The 22,309-nt window shown below is 33.1% G+C and overlaps 3 protein-coding genes across 3 annotated transcripts; all 3 read right to left on the bottom strand.

The window, feature by feature from the left end:
• Positions 1 to 4,691: 4,691 nt before the first annotated feature.
• LOC133705176 (probable xyloglucan galactosyltransferase GT17) lies at positions 4,692 to 6,618 on the bottom strand. Its single transcript, XM_062130314.1, has one exon. The coding sequence runs from the start codon at positions 6,345 to 6,347 to the stop codon at positions 4,884 to 4,886; it is 1,464 nt and encodes a 487-aa protein (XP_061986298.1). The 5' UTR covers positions 6,348 to 6,618; the 3' UTR covers positions 4,692 to 4,883.
• Positions 6,619 to 10,908: 4,290 nt separating this feature from the next.
• LOC133705192 (protein SRG1-like) lies at positions 10,909 to 15,996 on the bottom strand. Its single transcript, XM_062130327.1, has 4 exons — positions 15,461 to 15,996; positions 11,939 to 12,186; positions 11,512 to 11,836; positions 10,909 to 11,416 (listed from the first exon to the last, which is right to left on the bottom strand). The coding sequence occupies exons 1-4, from the start codon at positions 15,710 to 15,712 to the stop codon at positions 11,174 to 11,176; spliced, it is 1,068 nt and encodes a 355-aa protein (XP_061986311.1). The 5' UTR covers positions 15,713 to 15,996; the 3' UTR covers positions 10,909 to 11,173.
• Positions 15,997 to 18,711: 2,715 nt separating this feature from the next.
• Positions 18,712 to 20,812, bottom strand: LOC133700068 (uncharacterized). The gene is made up of 2 exons (XM_062123634.1): positions 19,340 to 20,812; positions 18,712 to 19,238 (listed from the first exon to the last, which is right to left on the bottom strand). Exons 1-2 carry the CDS (start codon positions 20,378 to 20,380, stop codon positions 19,185 to 19,187), a joined length of 1,095 nt encoding a protein of 364 aa, XP_061979618.1. The 5' UTR covers positions 20,381 to 20,812; the 3' UTR covers positions 18,712 to 19,184.
• Positions 20,813 to 22,309: the final 1,497 nt, after the last annotated feature.

The following is a 22,309-nucleotide window of genomic DNA, read 5'->3' as shown; positions in this document are numbered from 1 at the left end:
TTACATGTCAAAACCTCGGATGACTATAATTTTCAACCCATCAATCAACGGTTAAAGATAAATATCTATATTCCTACCTGGACTATAAAGACTGGATATTATTGTAGATAAGAACATGAATTCTTGCCTCATACATATCCCCAGGGGCAAGTTGTAAACTGTTAGTATAATTAAACAACAAGAATAGGGTGCAACAAATGACCCAAATGAATTAAACTTATTTGTACACAAACTAAGATGCACGTTACATGGTTTCATTGAAAACCAAAGATGCAATTATTAAATTGCTTTCAAGCTTCACCATTAAAAAGAATACACAATTACTCCATCCTTCGCATCATATGCTCAACTGTTTTTAAAGACATAGATAATCTTTGCAACCTGGTAGTGATAGGAAAATATCTTAGTTTTTTATATGCCATAAGTGTCATTCACCTACCTATATTGGGTTTATACCAAATATACCTATATGTTTTATACTTAGTTAAATTTACATCTTCATCATAATACAACATGCAAAAAGTTGGGCACATATCAATTTTTTGATATCTCTGGCCAAATAGTTTCATCATAAATTTGTAGTATAAAAGTTTTTTTTCAGCTTATTTTTTTCAAGTAAAATATTTTTTGCCTATCTGATTATGTTATCAAAACCGGCTTCACTTATACCATAATCTGACTTTATAACAAATACTCAGGCAATGATCGATAATTTATTATAATTTGTGTATCCATTCCATAATGGTTTATTAGAATCTTTTAAAAGATAAAAAAAAAACCCTAGTTGCATCTACATTTGGTTCTTTATTTACACATGAACCTTTACCTGAATAACAATAATTTATTCTCATTCCTTCTGTCATCATATTCCTATAATAATAATTATTATTATCGACTTTATGTATATTTCTAGAACTAAATATTGAGCCAACAATCCTTTCTAACATGGTTTTTGTGTGCAAATTAACACAAGTATTTTTCAACGAACCCTTTTTTTAGGAGATGCATTATCACAACATCTAATTTTTTTGTTTTATTACACTTCACATATAAACATCTAATTTTGCTTCCACTAATATTCTTTGGATTTGAAAGTGTAAAATTAATAAAACTCTTAACCCCTCTATAATAATCTTCCCTATACAGCTTTTGAGATGAATCTAGATATATTCATGAATGATCATTCATTACTTAGAAAACCTATATAGATTAATGATGATGACATTTATTAATAATGCAACAATAAATTCAAAATATAACTTTGGTAATTAAAAATTAATTCACAATCTAATAATTAATTATTATTTTTGTACAAAAAATGTAATGATGTGTAAAAATATCAACTAAATAAATCCAATTAATTGCAAGTAATCAATAACCCAACTAGTTATATATCATTTGTTCAATTCAAACTTTTTCAATCTAAATTAATATAATATAATTATTATCAATTCCATAAAAAAATCAATTTCTCCAAGATTTTCAACTTAACAATAAAATTGATAAAATATGATTGTTACTAATCAAATAACTCATAATTTCTTTCAGTATAACACATCTAAGTTATAAAATCACAATCAATTATATCAAATTACAAACAAATTCAAATTTGTCCAAATCACAAACAAACCCTAAATAGAAATCAAACTCTAATTCTCTATAAAGAGGTTGTAAAACACTAAAATACACAAGCAAACTACACTACAAATACTAAAAAAAATAATACATTAACTTAAAATATCAATAAGTAGGTTTTCTTACTTGGCGTAGAGAATATTTAGAGAAAATTGTATTAAGACAATGATGTTGACACTACGAAATGTTGGGTGGTTGAAATTTGTAATGATAAGACTTAGATTTGTGCCAAAATAGAAGGGAGAGATTGTTGTTTTGATTTGCGAAGACAAAATAAGAAAAAGGGTATAATGGGGATGTTGCCAATTATAATACTTTTAGATTTGTTGACAAACTTGCCTATGAAATATAGCGATGGAATGTACTGTCGGTAATTCTATCGGTTATTGATTACATGTCATTTTGAAGATGGATTCAACTATAGAAAATCTTTTTTTTTTAATTATTTAGTCTATTTGTATTTACTGACAAAAATAATTTTGTCGTGATTATAATCAGGAATTTCCATCGCTATAATTATTAGAAGTGTTGCACGTCACCCGCGCGGTGTCCGATAATGATTTTTTTGTTTATTTGCTTGATTAGTTCTTTAGGAGCCGCCATTAAAAGTTACTAGGAAACCCAGATATACTGGTCTTTGTCAAAAATTCAAGGGTAAGAAACTGGTTGTAGCTACAAAAAATACTAGCACCCCTACTTAAGGTAAGCTCTTTATAGTTTAATGTGATTTGAAATATAATCAAATTTTAAAACTTTAATAAATCAGTTATTAAATTCCAAAATATATATAAAATCATGTTTTTACATTTTTCAGAATACAACATAATTTTATTGAAATATCTATCCATATTCAAATTAAACACTAAATTCTTTTGTCTTTTTTATTTTTATAATTAAATAACATAAATAAAAATTCAAACTACACCCATCTCTTTTTATTATGATTTTCTCATACACCATCTTTTACATGTACAAAAAATAACAAAAAATCAAAAAAATCAAATACAATTTAAAAATTATAAAATAAACCCCAAAAATCTACAAGAATTGCAGGGAAGGCCTTCTGCAACTGCAGGAACAGTGGCTGGAAGGTTTCTGGGTATTTGAACAGTGGCGGCGCGTCTCCTCCACGCGTCACAGCCACCGGCGGCGCGTGGCCGCAAGAAAATCCAAGCAGCAGGGGGTCTGTAGCGGCTTCTTCTCCTCTTCCTCTCCTCGCCGGCGGTGACCTGCAAAGCACTCAAAAACGCAACAAGCGGGTCTGTTTTAGTTCAGATATGTTCTCGGATTTCTCCCTTTTTAGATCTGTGAACCTCTGTCTTCTTCTCGGCTTGCTGTTCTTTCTTCCTGCTGGTGACAGTTCTGGCGGTGGCCGTGGCAGTGAACGGATCTGCCAGTGCTTGAAGGTCTCGGCTGGGAGGAGAAGGAAGTGTTTCCTGGGCGCGGGGAACAGCTGCGGGTCTGTGGGCGCCGCCGTGTGTTGGCTGCTGCTGGAGGCCGGTTGCAGAAGATGAAGAAGAGTGTTGCCCTAGCGCTGCCGTATGTGGGCCGCTGGCTCACTGGCGAGGACGGCGCTGCTGCTGCTGGCGGTGAAAACCGGCTGAGAGGAGAGTGAGGCAGATGAAGGAGAGGGGCGCTGTGGCTGAAGGGAGAAGGACGATCAGGTGAAGGGGTGTTGGCTTTTTTTTTTTTTTTTTGTCAAGGCAGAGGGCCGCCGGCTGGCTTTTGTTGGCTGGGAGTTGGGTTTCTCTCCTTTTTCAGGGAAGATGGAGAGCCTAGGGACGGTCTCGGTGAGAGGGAGATGGGGCTGTTTCAGGAGCAAAAATCGCAGACCAAAAGGTGGGGGCGGCCAGTAGGGAGAGACACCAGTGAGGTTCTCTGGTTTTGGTCCCCACAGAGAGGGGAAGGCGGCGGCTGCGTGGTGAGAGATCGGGCTAATTTAGGTTTAGGGTCTTTTTTTTTTTGCCCCCAACCCCCCCCTCCCCGCGTTAATTTTCTCCGCCGGCTTGATCATAATCACATCGGTCCCTCAAAATTTTTTTTTTTTTTAAAGCAGGCAAATATACGTGACTTTGGAAATATGGTTTAATCCGCGTTTCTAAAATATTTAAAATTTTTATTTTTTATTAAAATTTAATATGTTTTGTATGTTTTAGATTGTTTTGATATGTTGATGTCAAAAATAATTTTTAAAAAATAAAAAATATCATTGGCATGTATTTTGACATGAAAAATTATTTGAAAAGAATCCGCAACCACACTATCAAATAAGCTCTTAACAAAAAAAAATCAGTAAAGTTAAACGTGTTTAAAATACTTTTAAAAATTAAATTTTTCTAGATGATGTTGAAAATATTAAAAATGATGTAAATATATTAAAAATATATTTTTTTGAGATTTTTAATATTTTTTATTATTTTTAATATTTTCTAAAAATTTATTAAAAATATAAGTTAAAAATTATATAATAACAAGAAGTACGGATGAAATTTTTTTTGTTTGGTGGTGATAGTTATAGTTTAGCAAGCTTCACACATATGCTGAAACTTGGGAAAATTAAAGAGCTCTGAAAATTGATTACAGTTTATAAATTCTATTGCTTATGTGATTTATGGGTAGAAGTTAATTGTAATTTTTTAGTTAATAAATAATTAAGATTTATATAAAATAAGGCAAAAATATTTTTTAAAAAAATCTAAAAGTTTTTTTTTTACTTCTTTTTATCGTGATCTTTTTACTTTTCTCCTAGATTATGCAGACTTATGTTCATAAAAATAGATTATTTAGTTTTGTTTATTTAAAAATAAATCAAAATTATTTTTTTTATTTTTAAAAAATTATTTTTTACGTATTAAAATGATCTAAAAATATTAATTTGAAGTAAATAAAAAAATAAAAATATTTAAAAATTTTAAAAATATTTTAAAAATATAAAAACAGTAAAATGATATTTTTTTTTATTCACCTGTATAAACGACTGCAACTAAATGCAATAGTGTTTGTAAAAAATTCAATGAGAAACATTATAGGTGTAGAAACACCGAAGGTGCGAAAGAGACAATAATGAATAATCTGCTAATATTTCTGCAAAAAAGAAAAAAAAACACGAAATTGCAGCAGTAAAACTATATATTGTGACAATCTCCATCCTTATATGATAAAGGTTCAGAAAGAATGCGCTGTGTGTTGCCTTTAGGAGACCTGATTCGACTATCTTAGTTAACACTGAAGGCAGGAGGCTCCCTTGATTAGACGTTCAACTTCAAACGCTTGGCCCACAATGCCTCAAGGGCAACATCCACAGCATCTTGAAACCCTAGATCAGTCGCATTAGGGTGTGCATAGGTGAGTCTCGGCATCAAATTTATCACTGTGCTTCTCATTCTCTCCACCTTCTCTCTCTCAATCTTGAAAAGCTCTTCCTCAATGCTAACTACCCTTTTGCTTCCATTTCCCGTCTTCAAAGCATTTTCATCTACGTAAACTGAATACTCTCTCGCATCCCCAGCTGGAAAAAACCACTCATACTGAGTATACACAGTGTGAGGTGAGAAAAACACAGGTATGCAACCTGCCAACACTGAGTCAAAAGTTGACCTCCGAGTGAACGAGTCACCGGGAGCTTGCAAGCAAAACCTGGACTGAGACATCACCTTAAGTACCTCAATTGGGTTATGGCATTTACTGGGTCCTTTCCCACATTTTAGAAGCTTGCATCGACCTGACTCGCTGCATTGCCTTATTAACTCGTCCCTTACAGCAGCTTTCTCAACTCCTCTACGTGGCCCCCCTATAAAGGAGAAGAGGTGGGGCCTACTTGATTGTCTCATCTTGTTCTGCCACGTCATCATCTCGTGTGACGTGTACGGGTGGAAATAGGAAGGGTAAGGGATGCCATGTTGGTTGTGGACTGGATCCCAAGGGTTTCGCTCTACAGTCAGCACCGACATGTTTTGCACGTCTGGCAGATTTAGGAGAGAGTTTCCAAAGTTGTTATTTCTTCTCAAGAAATCCCATGCGGTCCTTCCTAGGACTAAGAAATGGTCCTTACCGTGATGCCTCTCCCACCATGGTTTTGATCGGAGATAATCTGCTAATCGGACGGCCAGTTCATCGCGTGCCGTGAGATTTGCATCGTGGAACTTGCTTGAGGCATCGAGTCCACCATAGAATGGCACGTAGAATAGCTTGGCATTTATAGGATCCAAAACACGACATGGATGGTTCTCCATACGAGCGTGAAAAATCATCTCCGCAATGAACTGGTGGGTGGCAAACCATGTGGTGGCGACGGCGGACCCTACCATGTAGGAGAGTGGTTGGCCTAATCCGCGATTTGCCACATGAGGACACATGTTAGTGTAAGCATTTAGATGGCTGCAATCTTTAAGTAAACCCTTGTTGAACTCAGCGGGCATGTCATATAAATACACTGACATTCCTCCTTCACACTTGGATATCGCAGATGATTTCGATGTTGTCATGGGCGCCTTTTCATCTACGTTTAGTTTCTCGATGTTGTTTTCGCTCGTGGAGGAGGACAAGAGAAAACATCTTAGAATAACAAACCAAACAGAAAGCAAGAAACAGAGTAGTAGAGCGTGTCTCAACTGTGGTTTAAGAAATGAGTAATGTATTTCGTTGGTTTTAGAGTACTTCCCTTTCTCCGTCCATGGAGATGCAGACGATATAGATTTTTTCTTGACAACCATTACTGTAGATGTCTCCGACCATACAAAGCGAAAGGGAAGGAGAAGGATTCGAAGGGTGGGGAGTGGAAGCCTTTATCTGTTTCAAACAGGACAGAAAAGGGAGATGAAACCTCTAAAAATGGTGGCGTGAGTGACGGAACAAGTCAAAGACCGGTGAGCTGTATGGAGTTTGGTGAGGACAAAATTTCCATTAATGAAAGAAGGAAAAAGTTGTCGTCCCCCCGAAAAGAAAAGGAAAGAAAGCTGGAGAACTTATTAACACTGGGACAAGTTATGGTAGACGAATCGGAATATATAGGACAAGTTTCCATATATATTCATGAGCAATCTCCATTGACGTGCCCTAATCTCATCAAATCTATATCCAAAAACAAGGATTTACTATTTACTCGGAGTTTATCTACCATAATTTGGATTAGAAAATCGAGTAGATTGAATTCTCCCGGTAATCAATGCTATATATAATCAATACGTGCACATCATCACTCAATTAATTATGCGGTGGTATACACGTTACTCAAATTAATTACTAGAACGACTACCAGTGGGCGGGCCCTGAAAAAAATCAGAATTCTTCTGATATTCATTTTTCTGTCGTTGGTAACTTTCAATCATTGACCAAACAAACATGTACCTTTCAAGATTGAAGATCATTCTTCAATGTTGAAATAATCAGCGAAGAGCACTTCCATTCTAGAGCTCTGCTGGCCCTCTGATGATGATATCTTAGGTTTCCTGCAAGTCATTTTCCCAGCAATGCTAAAACGGATTCACAAGTCCATTTCCAGCACCCTATCTGTTGTCCCACTGCAGCAGACCCTCCCATCTTCATATGATTGCTTCCAATTAAAATATGAACCAATGGGCACTGAAAATATTTCTCTAATTCAAATAATTAGTTTCATGACTTTCTTTAAAAAAAGAAGAAGATATATACACTATTTCAAAGTGTTTTTTATATAAAAAATTCAAAATATTAAAAAGTTTATACAAGTATCTAATTAAATAAATCAATAACTTTCTTTATAAATAAATAAAAAAAATCATTAACAATAACTATAAAAATAACTGAAAAATTGAGAAATGAACTTAGATCAAGATATTTAATCCTATAAAACAAGATATTTGTTCATTTATGTTTGTTGAGTTTGATTATTGAAATCAATAAAAGATAATAGAAATAGAAACACACATGGAACTAATTGAGTAAAATAAAAGGAAAAAATATTACACAAAGCCGAACATGTTATAAATATCATTTAAAAACAAATATTTTTTATTTTTAAAAATAAAATTCATCTATAACAAAAAAAAATTATAAATGAATCAGAATAATATCTTCAAAAATTAAACACAAACAATTTTTTTAAGAAAGAGTTTTTCTTCATAAACATTGTAAAAGATTGCCTAACAAGAGAGGGCATCTATTGTTACTCATTTTTAACCCCACAAAAAAATATAGAAAAAAAATCAAAAAATTCAAGAGGATGCACATGAAAAAAGCCTAAAAGATTTTACAAGTTGGTGTTGAAAGACCAAAATAACAAGTGGAAAAGTTGAAGGACTAAAATGTACAAGATTGACAAATTAGCAACTTAATTCTGATTGACAAAAGGTTCTATTGGTGATAATGTTTTATTTGGGATAAAAAAAAAATACTAATTTGAATTAGTAAGGACTCAATAAGAATTTTGAAAGGCTTAATTAATTTTATTGAGAATTTAATTGCAAGGAAAATAAGTTTTTTGGAGTCAATTTGGGTGTTAATCGGAAGAAATTGAAGTTTAGGGATTGAAATTAACCTTCAAAAAGTTTAATTGGTCAAATCAGGTGCTTAATTGTGAAAAAATTAAAGTTTGATTGCCAATTAGAGGTTTGATTTAAGAAATTCAAAATCAATGACCAAATTGTAAAAGATGCGAGACTTCAGAAGCTAAAATTGACCAAATCAGAACCAAATTAAAGAAAATTAAAAGTTCAATTGTCAATTAAGGGTTAAATTGCACAAATCAAAAACCAAAAATCAAAATGAAGAAGGCGCTGAAATTGGGGGCTTCAAATCAAAATTTCTAGGGGCGAAATTACAAGGATTAAAAAGATTTTGAGTCAATTAAGGGTGCATATGCTACAATTGAAAGAACATAAAATAAATTGAAATCTATCAAATCCCAAAGTAAAAACCCTAATTTCTAGAGTTTAATTTGAATGACGCGTCACTCAAGTTTAATTAAAGGAATGGGTGACACATTGTTCAGTTACTATCTATCCCTTTCCTTGACAATTTTAAATGATCGAGTTGGCACATATCAAGAGCTCGTTGTGGAGTTCTAGACTTTTAAATAGCATAAGATAGTTCTTGTAAATGGAAGAAGAACATCCTTTCTACAACTCAAATTTCATGAAATTGGAGGTTTACATCCCAATTATTCCATAGAAGTCTCTAACATCTTGTCCATGATTAGCTATCACTGCATTTTTAGATTGTTGACTGATCAAGTTGAAAGCTTCAAGCAAATGAATGTGGAGCTACATACCTCTAAATTGAGCAAGTATGGATCAAAACAAAAGGTATACATTTTCTTTACCAAGTTCAGATGGTATTCAGTGACATTTTCATCGGAGTTGCTTCGACAAAGCCTTGAAAGTGACCAACTCTGTCAGCCTTAACTAAATTCATTTATGCAAAACCACCCAACTTCTTCATGTGTTCACACTTAAAAACTCCCAGATGGTTCTTATCAAGGACTATAAATCTTTCATTCAAGATCAGAAGACGAGAAATGCTTGTATTTGTCTTTAAAAAATAGAAAACCACCTAGACAAAACCATCATCTCTAAAAATCATTAAAGGACAAATGTTTTAGTTGTTAACATTTATCCAGAGCTCTCTTATTTTGATCAAATAGCCGAGTTTTGATCACTCTATATGGAAATTCATCAAAAACCATAAAAAACCCAATAAACATATCATTTCAACAATGTTTGACTTTGGAGGAACAGAACCTTTTAAGGATTATACTATTTTTATGTTGATTCTTAAAAAAAAAAAACATATATCATATAAAAACAAATTCAAAATATTTTTTTATTGTTTTTATTATGTGAAAATAACAAAGTATCAATATCTGAGTGATAAAACTCCTTTAAAAATCGTATTGCTACTGTGTTGATTGGTAGGTAAAAAAAAAAACACAATTTTTATATGTAAATAATCCTACATGTATTTTTTTATTGAAAAATGTTGAAATCCAAAGTGAAATTAAAAACATCCATTTGCAAAATCAAACACATTCATTCACAAAAATTAAATTATTTTGCCTTTCATAACCCATCTCTAAATCAGTATTGATTTCAATCTTATCACACTGAAAAGTAAATCTTAGTAGAGGTGAGCAAAAACACTAAAAAATCAAAATAAAAAATAACCAAACAACCCGAATCGTGAAAAAAACCGATTAAAATTTTGAAAAAACCGGCCAGTTCGGTTTCGGTTTTATAAGCCTAAAATCGAAAAAATAAACCGAACCGAACCCAAATTGAAAAAAACCAAAAAATAAACCGAGCAAAACCGGTAAAAAACCGAGTTAAACTAATTTGAACCGGTTTTTGTCCTAAAAAATTAAACCAAACTGAATCGAAACCAATCAATTTGAACCGGTTTCGATTCGGTTTTGAATTTTTTTTAATTTCGATTTAGTTATTTTTTTGTCTCCTTAAATCTTAGTGACGTAATTCCCATGGGGTTGCTAAACAACGGTATAGACTCCAAAACTTCGATTATTTTGAGATAAATATAAAAATCAATAATAACATATCACAAATTATATGCAGTAAACAAGAATACATTTCAAATCCAGTAACCACTTTTGGGAGCTGCTGGAGTCAACAGAATAGCCTTGGAAATGAACTAGGAAGCGGTGGCGCATGATAGACATTCGCTGGAACGTGACTAGGATTTGTGGATTCATGCGCGCGTTTGTGGATTCCTTGGCGCGTGCATCACACTCGCCGTCACTGGATCCATAAGAAAACACAAAAAATGAATTTTTTTTCGTGTTTATGATTGGGATTTGGGCTGATTTTTGGTGGTTGATGTGGTTGTTGGTTAGGGTTAAAAAGGCAGATCAGTTTCGATGTGTAAGTGTTTCGGTGGTTGTTCTGGATTGTTGCAAAAGTTGGTGTCAGTGGCGTATTTGTTTGTGGAGGGTTGCGGGGCGACGAAGGGAGTTGGTGTTGCTGGATTTGACGATGTGGAAAGGGTTGCTGCAACTGTATGAAGGAGGAGAGAAGGGCTGTTCCATGGTGGAAAGAGAGTTTGGTACGGGGACGCTGGCAATTGGTGTTTTTTAGTAGAGAAAGGTTTTTTTCCTCTTTCTTTTTTACTTTCTCCTCCTATTTCTGTCGTGATTTTTTCCTGTTTTTCTCTCTACTTGTATGGTCTCTTGACTCTATTCTTCATCTCTTCATCTCCCTTACTTATCATGTCACCCTCTAATCTTTCTTTTTTATTTGCTATTTTTCTCCTTTCTTTTTATTTGAAAACGTATGGGAAATAAAGGTCTGATATAAAACATTACTTATTTTATTTTATATGATCAATCTCTTGAACAGTACAATATCATATATATATATATATATATATATATATATATAAACCCACACCTAGAACTAACAGATATAAACATGGATGATATATGTTTTAGCAACTCTCACCTACTAAAGACATCCTTTCAGTAATAAAGCAAGATCATATGTCGTTTAATGCTAAAATATCTTGACAATTCCCAAACCATGCACCCAAATTCCCTGCTATCAATTATCCCCACTCATATTCTCATAACATCAAGGTATGATTTTTCATGAAGCTCGCGAGCAAAGAGGCCCTTGAAATACTCTTCAGTTGTTGTACTCTTAAACATTGCTGGAGTCTGTTCAGTGACTAAACCGGGTGCTGGTCCAATTACGCCGTCATAGTTCGGGGACAAAAATGTTGCAATTGAGAGCCTTTCTTTCTCAGAATTCACTGTTGCCCGATGCTCAATGCTACGGTATGTCCCGTTCGTTATGATCTGCAGAAATGATGTGCAAATGATAATCGCAAGAACATTATGATCAATATCCAAGTTCCAAGCTAACATCGCTTGCAATTATGTATGTATTTTACCTCCAAAATATCTCCAACGTTGAAAATGAAGGCATTTGGGAGGGGCTTGACAGGAACCCATTTCCCATCCTTCTTTACCTGGAGACCTTCCACTTCGTTGACTTGCAGGAGAATAGTGAGACCTACAGCATCAGAATGAGGAGTAAGGCCAATAACCTTATCAGGTTGAGGACATGGAGGGTAATAATTCATCCTCATTGACTGAAACCCATTTCCAAAGAGCTCTTCTACTTCCTCTGCCTCTATCTTTAGTGCTTTAGCCATCTTTCCGAGGATCGTAATACCTAGGTTTTTCAATTCCAATGAAAATGCCTCCACGGTGTCTCTGCAAGAAGAAATTAAGAGCTAGTAGCTAGGTTACTAATTAAGAAACAAAAATACCTTAAAAAACCCACAGTATACAAAGACAGAGAGAAAGAGAGAAGACCTGAAAGGAAGAGGCAGCTTTGGAAACAGGTGGGGTTTCCTTGCATGAACTGGCTGGGTGACCATGAAGAAAAGGTCACCCCAGTCAAGCTTTTGCTCCTCGGACACGACAAATGCTTGTCCGAAGCCCTCTACTTCTCCTGGATACTGCCAAAAGAGCTTCTTCTCTTCCATTGGCAGGTTAAAGAAGTCCTGAACATCAGTCTTTACTTTCTCCAACAACGAAGCGCTCACTTCATGGTTTACCAACTACGAGGAAGAAAAATCGATCACTGTATATGTTAATTCTTTTTTGGTTGGAAACGGTGCCGTGTCGAGTAGGATTTGTTTGGTAGTAGTCAATGCACGTGACAGGAATTTTGCCTCTCTTGGTTTATTTTATTACGAGAGAAAAGATGATTTTGTGGCGACAACTATTTCTGGTGAAGAAAAAAATTAAAAAATTGATTAAATTAAAAAAATAAAAAAGTAACTAAAAAAATTAAATTATAAAAAAGTTTGATTAAACTGATTATAATTTTTAAAAAATTAACTGATTTAGTTTGGTTTTGATTTTATAAGTCTGAAACTGAAAAAACTAAATCCAAACCTAAAAAAACTAAGTCAAACCCGAAAAAATCAATTTTTATTCTAAAATAATCGAACTAAATCGAAACCGGTCAGTTTGAACCAATTTTGATTTTAGTTTAGTTTCGGTCAATTTGATTATTTTGTTTTTAATAAAAATTAAATTAAATAAAAAATAATCATTTCTAACTAATTCTACGAAATATATTCATTAAACAAGCTAAAGCAATTTATCTTGAATAATCTCCATCAAATGTTTGAACTTGTACTTCTTTATTATAATTGTAATTATGAGACGGCCGAATCTGGTCATAGATTATAATTGAATTAAATTAATCCAACGTTTGATTTTTTAAAAAGAATTCAAAATAAAATTATTTTGATAAAAAAAATCAAAATTTTGCGTTGACATGTCTTAGGCGAAGCTTCATATCAACAAGTCATCTAATTAGATTAGACTTTAAATCAATAAATTATTGGGTTTACCGGTGAAGCCGAACTAGGTATTGTAATTATGTATTTAATTATATATAAAAAATACTAATAAATGTCAAGTCACAATAATAACCTTTTATTTAATGCAGTATTAGACATCATCTTAATTATTATTAATTACATGATTAGGCATATATTAATAATCAAACGATATGTGTGTGTATAATATAAACACATCCGTGCACTTAATGATATTGTACTGATGACGATTATGACGATTTATATATGTTTTTTCAATGATCAACGTAACAAGAAAAGGAAATATATTGAATAATATTTCTTACTCATTACTGGATAATTGGTGTTGATGTGATGCAAGCCGGATTAATTTTTTAATTAAAAAATTATAATATTTTTTTAATTAAAAAAATACAATTATAAACTCAAAATATAATATATATTGAATAATATTTTTTTAAACTATTGATACGATATTATGTTGAATAATATTTTTTTAATATTGAGATGCTTATATATCAAAATATATAATTGATCAAATCTGTAACTCGGGTCATGAGATCGTGATATCTCAATAAAAAATAATTAAAATAAATTATGAAAATCAATCCAATATTAAAAGACATAATGAAAAAAATAAAAATAATAAAAAATAATAAAAAATAATAAAAAACTTAAGTCAACTCGAGCTAATCTATTAAACTCACGACTTGGATCATGAGACTGAGATAACTTTATAAAAACAAATAGAAAAAAAATACAACACTCCATTTTTAATATATACAATGTTGAAATCAATAAAAAAAAACTAAATACATGATATTAGGATAACTCCATAAGAAATAATTTTTTAAAAAAGATTATAAAACTCAATTCTAAAATAACTTAATATTGAAGGATAAAAATAAATAAAAAAACTAAATAAAAAAAATTAAGTTGTTGGAGGTTGATATTGAAAAAGAATATTCAAATAAAAAATTACAAAAAAAAATAAATCAAGATAACTCGGGTTAATTTGCCAAACCTGTGATCCGAGTCATGAGATTATGATAACAACATATAAGTCAAATTGAAAAAAAATATGAAGCTTAATTAAAAAAAATCTATCAAAAAAGGACCTAAACAATAAACAAAGTCAACCCTTAGATCTAATGTTAACCAGGGTTAAATTGTTAAAGTAATGCATGAGTTATGAAATCAGGATAGATTTTTATTAAAAAATATATATAATTTTATTTTTAATAGATCTAATGTTAAATGTTAAAATTAAAAGAGAGAAAAACTAAATTTATAAAATTTTTATATAATCCAAAGGTTGAAATCAAGAAAAGAAAACTAAATTTATGAAATTTGTATATCTTTTAATAGAAAGAAAATTTAAAAAAATTATAAAATATAATTTCAAATAAATTCAAGATTAAATGATAAAATTTAAAACAAAAAATAAAAAAATTATTGAATGATAAAATTAAAAAAATATATATGTTATTTTATACTGTGAGTATAACTACTAATTTCTAACATCCATTAGCATTTTGTTAATTTACTATGCAGTTGAGGATATATATGACCAGGAGAGGCAGTCAGCATACTACTCTCTTGTAACAAAATTAAACTTCACTCTCAGGATGATAATTAACAAATTAATTATCAGTGATGACCTTCACCAATCGGGAAAGATGGATTAAAAAAGCAATTAGCTATATGTATGTATGTTAACTTGCTAATGAACTTGTTCTTCAATTAACACTCACATCTTTCTAATTTTTCAAAGGTTTTAGGTTCGAATTTAACACAAAAACAACGATGGGCCAACTCAATATCAGTACTGTATTTTTCTTTGACTGCTCTTCACTATAGTTCGATTATTAATTAGTGTGTTGATCCCAATTGATTAATATTACAGTGGACTTCGTATTTATAATTGTTTACCTAAGTTTATCGACGTAGACAGCAACCCTGTAGAGCCCGTCTAAGACTGATTATCAAACAGTTCATAACATTTATGGAGACGAAGCTGCACATGAAATGTGCTGTTAAAGTTACTTTGAGAAAATATTTGTTGATTCGGTTGTTTCTTTATGTCTGCTTTATGAGGGGTTTCGACTCGATCCGAATCCAGGATCACAAGTCAATGGCTGACAAAACCTTTGATGTTTTTGAGAAAAAAAGAAAAAAAAAACAAATCCATGTTATTTTAGTAAAAGAAATTAGGTTTTTTCACTGATCTGGCTAGGGCTAAACCTTGAATTAATGGGTTGATGACTGTGAGCAGGGGTGGATAATGATAAAATGAGTTTGTTGTTATTATATGCAATTTTCTCGCCTTTTCAGTAATATTTCTTCTTTTTTATTTAAGCTTAATGCACCTTGGAGATGATTTTTAATCTTGGTTGAATCACAAATGGAGCTCGAAGAAATCGCTTGCCATGGAATAAAAAAAACAAAGGTGACGAGGAAGAAACTAAACAAACATGAGTGAGTGAGTGAGTGTGGTGTGTACCTGAAAGAAACCCCAGTCTCTGCAAGCAAGATGGAGCTTGGCCAGTTCAGAGTCCATTGATTCTAGATCTAGTAACCTCTGCATATCAACAACCGGGATCTCATTAACCGAAGCACAGCTGGGAATGATCGTGGGCTGGTCTTGATCAGGACGGATATATCTTGGTGGGATGGCTGCCGTGTTTACCTTGGCCAATTCCTGGACGCAGGGCACAATAAGAGAGCTTCCGAACTGAACAACTTTTGATTCCATGTTTCTTAATTTGTATTAGCGGTACTGGTTTTTGCAGGTTTCTAACTTTCTTTCTTTATATATAGGAGGAGAAAACACCACTCTCCTATGCAGTAATATATGAATGAAGCATCCGGCAAATACCCTTCAGACTTCAAAAAAAAAAAAAGGCGTTCTAGAAACAGAGGTTGAAAATCGTTATCTGATCGATATGCACGAGCAGAAATGTCAAAATGATGTGGCCAGATCTTCCAAAATCTCCAACCCTTTCACACTAATATATTTTAGAAGTCATATAATATATTTAATAAAATTTCTCTTCTTATATATATATATATATGATCACACGGTCCAAATATGTTTAATATGAATCCATTTGAACAGCAAAGGAAGAGGATTTTGTGAAGGGGGCAAATGAATGAAAGGAGTTTTTTAAGGAAAACAAATATAAAAGGGTGAGCATTTTGATGATGAATATGACTGAGAATCTGCCATCATTTATGAATGTGGGGAAGAGTAGATATTTTGTTTGTAAATATTTAAGAGCTTCTTTCGCTTTGGGGACCAATAATTTCCATGTTTTAGTAAGCTCTTTAATTCTTATCCATTCAGACATGGTGGTAGTTGCAAGGCCAAGTCTATTATCTCTAGAGATTTGTTAAGATGATGATGATGATGTGATGATGATGATGTGCTGCATAATTACTATTAAAAAAACGAGTAAAATGCTAAAAACTTTGAAGACGTGAGATATAATATAATGAATTACTGGAACTTCACAATCAACCCGACCTGTCAGACAAGAACAAGCCCTTCCCATTTCTAGAAAAGTCTTTGAAATCTGTTAACAAATGGATTAATTGCCAGGTAAAAAAAACTAAATCCTCTCTGATTCCACTGTGTGAGAGCATGACCATTTCATCAACATATTACTATTCCAGCCGTCTCATATTATCGTTCAGAAATCGGTTTGTCTTTTTGCATCTTCAAACAATATTACTGCCAAATATCAAACCAGGAAGAAGTTGGAAGACAAAGGCATGGACCTCAGAGGATTCCTCTTTCCTTCTGCAATATTTAGCGTTAAACGTAAACTACAAGATGTATGCCTGCTCTCAAGCTGAAAACACCATTCAAGAAGTAGGGAAAATCCACAATGCCTTTGGACGCATTGATCCTAGCTCATAAAGTGCCCTTTTTTGTGCGACTTGTGGAGTTTTCTGAAACAGCTTCCATAACTATGTGTTTTAGAACAACCAGACAGTTTTGAGAACAGAAGTTTGACATTATCTGAAACAGAGTTTATCTTTATTGTTTGCCAACAGGATGTTAACTCTTTATCCAGTTGAAAATTCCGAATCACGACCAGATGTCCTCCGTGATCCGGCCACGGCCGCATGTTTCACTTCTGTTTCCTTTGACTCCTAAGACAAGGGCAGTATCTTCCTCCTCCAAAGTGGATGAGATGCATGCCTACGTATGCACACAGTGATGCATATGCTTGTGTGAATGTGTATGAATATCTAGCCATTCTAGAAAGAAAGAAAGGTCAAGCAATATGAAGCTTGACTTAAGAAATTTGTGAAATGTCAAAAAAAAAAAAACATTCAAACTCTCAACCACCTCCATAGCTAGGAAGATGCTGGTGAATTTTCTCCTTTTGACTAATGATTCTCTAAGGTCACTGTCATTTTGAGTAGGAGCCAGGCTCCTTTATCTCTTTGGGAGAGCATTTCTAAAGTTGTTTTTTTTCTTGGCAGAATTTTCTAATTTTATCATGCTGACACTGTGATGACATCTTTTAGGGAAGATAATATGGTGGTGAGTGGTTTTCTGAGACAAAAATGAAGAGATTAGTCTAAACAAAATACCATCATGTGGATTAGACAAATTATGACTTTTCATAAAAAAAAAAAAAATCCTAAAGTGTTGCTTTTGTTTTAGCTGTATTTTTTGTTTTAGCTGTATATGTTTAGGAGTGAGATTATGGTTATTTTTTAAAATATTTTTTATTTAAAAATATATTAAAATATTATTTTTTATTTTTTAAAAATTATTTTTAATATCAACGAATCAAAATAATTTAAAAATATTAAAAAAATATTAATTTAAAATAAAAATAAATAAATAAAATTTAAACTTTTTTAAAAATACTTTAAAATGAAAAAATAATCAAAATGGTGTTGTAGTGTTGATATTATCATTTAAAACAGCGTAGTTGACCCGTACAAATTCTTAAAATTGCAGTGTTGCATCTTCTACCCGAAAGTTCTTTCTAGAAAAAACAGCTGTAACTTATTTTATTCATTCATAATGAAGTTTTTTAGTGGACTATTATCCCGTGATTAATCCTCCAACACTAAGGAAGCTTTTCGAGTAAAAATTAATGTGTCTATGTATGATTTTGGTTCATATTATATTATATTAAGTTTTATTTAATTGCTCCCTAACAAATAGAATGTTTTTGCTATTTTACAATTGACTTGCGTGTCCCAAATTAATCTAGATTTATCCTAATAGAATGGCTCTGGTGTTCGGTTTTGTCAAATGTCAATTCAGGAGTTGGTCGATGCCAGCACAAAAGATGTAAACATCATTAGACTCTTCGGAGAAAAAATTCAATAGCTAATGGAAAATGGCCGTCCTTGTTAGCTATCAGTCAACAATTTGATTCACTTTACCAGAAAAAAACAAGATCACTAATATAAAACTGTATTAGTTCAAAATCCATTTCTATATCAAGTGTTTAATTGTCAATTACAGGCACTGAATCCGGACTCTTGGTCTTTTTTCATATGCTACAGAAATTCGACCTCCATACATTGGCAGACAAAACCCTAACCTTTTTCATATGTTTTTACTTTTTCTGGCCCAAAGGATGGTGACACTTCAAGCATCAATCTATTCATTGGCAAGAGCACGTTATGATGATCACGTATACATCCACTGAATCTTGATTTGCCCTTTGAACATTTACATAGTACTTTGAATGTCATAGCAGTATAAACTGATTCCCACCCTCAAGATAAAAGGCAACAAATTAGATTGCCATTTCAATTTCAAGAATGCCAGATATTTGTTCAACAAGATCAAACAAAAGAAAAATGTAAAATCCAGTTAAAATGCCTACTGTCTCCAAGTCGAAACTATCCCCACGCAGTCAACATGGAAAAAGGGCAAGCGAAGTTGCTATGTCAATCACCAAGTAATTCAATGGAGAAGAAAATCTTGAGAGTTAGAAGGCTAGCCACAAATCACTGATGTTCAGAAGAAATCAACTAGACCATTAGATGCATCACAGAGAGTAAAATTAATTGTATCGGTCCAAAGCATCAAAACTAGCACCCTAAAATCTAAAGAAGATGGCTATCTTAACAACATTGAGAGAGAAAAAAAAAGTAAAAAAACTGTAATTTCCATCGAGGACTAACACGTTCTCAAACCTTCATCGATATGTCGTTCAATGGCAGACCTATAGCCTCCACTGAAACAGTTACTTTCTATGCTCTTCTCTGGCTACAATCTTGAACTTCCCTGACTGTTGTTGCTGCATAAATAGGAAGAAAAACCATCAAAAACCATACAAATACGATACAGTCTTCCAATTAAAATCTTGAATTAAAAAGCAAGAGGAGCAACTTTTTTTACCTTATCCCATAATTCAGTGTGGCTTTTGCAGAACCCAGCAACTATAGTCTCCCTCTTCTTCCCTTCTTTAAACTCGATACAAAGATCCTCGTTCAACCCACAAGTAACATGAAATGCCAGAGGACACTTAGGTTCAGAGCACTCAATAACACACCCTGTTCTACTCTTACAAACATAACATTTCCCTTCCCATCTCCTTTTAGGAACCTTAGAAGAATTAATTCCTTCACGGCCATCTGGGTCGTCGAAGAACACCTCAGGAATCAAAAGTGCACACACAACATGAGCCCACGACCCATCAACACCCTTTGTTGTGGTGGGTTTCAAAGCGCCACCTTTTGTTGGACAAAAGCAACAAGATAAGGAGGATTGCTTACTTTCTGACCTGTAAGATTTAGAAGCCAAACACTGAATACAAAACCAATCACCATCAGGAACACCCTTTATTAAAGGATTCCCGTAGCAAGTAGTGTGAACCATTAAATCACACCCATCACAAAACACTATAGGATCTGTTGGATCCCCATCTGTGCTTCGACAAATAGCACACAAAATCCCATCATCCTCCTCCTCCTCCTCCTCCTCCTCCTCTTCTTCTTCTTTTTCCTCTTCCTCTTGACACTCCTCTTGGCTGTTTTCATCAAGAACTGTGACTTTCTCCTCTTTTTTAAAATCTTCTTGTTCACTTTCAATTGACTTATCAGTAATAATATGAAGTGGGGTTTTCTTGTTTTCCTCGTTTGCTTTGATTTCTTCATTGAAAGAAGGATTATACTCAACATTGAGATTGAAAGGCGAGAGTGGCTCACCGGATACCAAATCAGGATGCAATGCCCAAACCCTCTTCTTGGTTGGCAAACAATATGCAGCAGTGGTAGTGACTTGGGGAGCAGCATCAGCAAGAAGTGGATTCCGGGACTCCTTTCGCTTCTTGGCAGGCAATTGCAAAGCGATGGGCACATTTTCTTTGTTTTCTTGCTGATGCTGTTGTAAGAGCCTGTGTCTTTTGAGAGGAGGTAAGGCTTGGAATTTGGTATCCATTGTTGTTTCTGCGTGTATGTTATGGATTTTGCAGATAGAGAGAGATGGGGAGGAGAGGGCTTTTCGTCTTGGTGGGGTTTTTTCCTTTTGAATTATCAAGGCAAATTGATTGCGGGGGGAAGAGAAGAGAACCCGGGAAGGGAAGTTTGTTGTGGCGGGAAGCTAAAATTGTAACCCCTCCATTTTTTCGGTCCTATAATTTGAACGATGAAAATTTAGGTTTAGAACTTCTTTACTAATAAAAAACTTTGAAGTCCGGCCCTCTGACTATCAGAAGGTTTCGTTTAGGTCCTCATACTTCTGGTAATTTTAAATGAATGAATGGTTGATCAATTTCTGGGGATGCTGCCATTGCATTATACACATCTTTGATTGGCTGCTGAAGAGCAAATCTCTTTGAAAGAGAAAACCAGACTGCGTATAATACACCGAGCACTTCAAAGCAAGAGAAAATAGAGAGGATGATTTAGAGGCAGCAAGGAAATGTATAATTTGGTTTAAAAACTAGGCAATTCTTGTACTTGTTTTCATGATGATATGTGATTGTCTTGGAGGAGTGTGGTAAAGATTGTATTTTAAAGTTTTTTTTAGTTCAAAGATGTATTAAAATAATTTTTTTATTTTTTTTTAATATCAGCACATCAAAATGATTCAAAAATATTAAAAAATTAATTTGAAACAAAAAAAACTCAAATTCTAATCGAACATCGTTTTGATTGTAATGCTAAACACACATTTTTATGTATTTATTACCGTTTGGGAACGTAGTCCAACCAATGTTCTAAAAACTTTTGAATTTTTTTTATTTAAAATTAATATTATTTTAATGTTTTTGAATCGTTTTGATGCGCTGATATCAAAAATTATTTTAAAAAAATAAACAAACATTATTTTGATGCATTTATGAGTGAAAAATACTTTAAAAAATAATCACAACTATACTTTCAAACACCCTCTAGGCTCTTGCTCACCCTCAATCCCAACACTTTGAACACCAACTTGTGCTAGGGTTCTTTTTAGTTACCGTGAGTGTCTAAGTTAGCTTACGCGCACCTCGACTAATCCCTCGAGACCCTGAAGTTAACGACCAGATAAGTTTCTAGTAGCCATGAGATTTATGGCATTCGAATTAGTGATCTATGAGAAACAAATCTATGACTCGATTAATTAAACTACACCCCTTAAAATTACCAATTTTAAAAGGCCAAAAAATTGATCATCCTGCCCTGCCCTGCCCTTTCAGAACATCTTGCTGTTCTGTGAGCATTAGTAAGATCAATGTACAAGAACTTCCAGCAAGCGCCTTTAAAATAGCATTTTGAAATTACGAAACCTAAATCAAATGTAAAATGCCAAATTCTATAAAGAAACAAGGAAGTCCAGTGCAAAGCCACTCTCTGAATCTCTGGTCTGTCATAATTATACCGGAAATTAAAGCACTACACGTTCCTGACATCAAGGATGAAAGTCCGATATCCCACAGTTCTGATATCGACAATGAATTGATGGCCGCCTTTCCCAAAAAACAAATGCTGCCCCGGACTTATTATTTTTTTTCCCAGCATGTTACAATGTATTTTTTCGAGCTACGAGGAGTAAGAATACAGCTTTATATTGCCTACACACATAATATATTTCATGATTAATTATTAAACTATGCTTTATAAGTATGAGCTATTTTCTATGTAATAAGAAATTTCTTATCTCTGCTAATTGAATATTTCTAGCCAACATGTCATTTATATTCACCAACCAATTTTCATATAACTTTCAAGATAAACCAATATATCCATGGTTTATAAATACCCTATATTAGTAGATAAACGACATAGCTTACAACTTTTTTAAACTCATCATTTCACCCTCTTTTTTATAATATTTTTTTTTCTTCTATATTTACTAATTTAATCATTAAAAAATCTCTTATTT

This window comes from Populus nigra, chromosome 1 (assembly GCF_951802175.1).
Source record: "Populus nigra chromosome 1, ddPopNigr1.1, whole genome shotgun sequence".
In the NCBI taxonomy this organism is placed as follows: domain Eukaryota; kingdom Viridiplantae; phylum Streptophyta; class Magnoliopsida; order Malpighiales; family Salicaceae; genus Populus; species Populus nigra.
The sequence above is the reverse complement of the archived record's forward strand: the minus strand, read 5'-3'. Positions and strand labels throughout refer to the sequence as shown.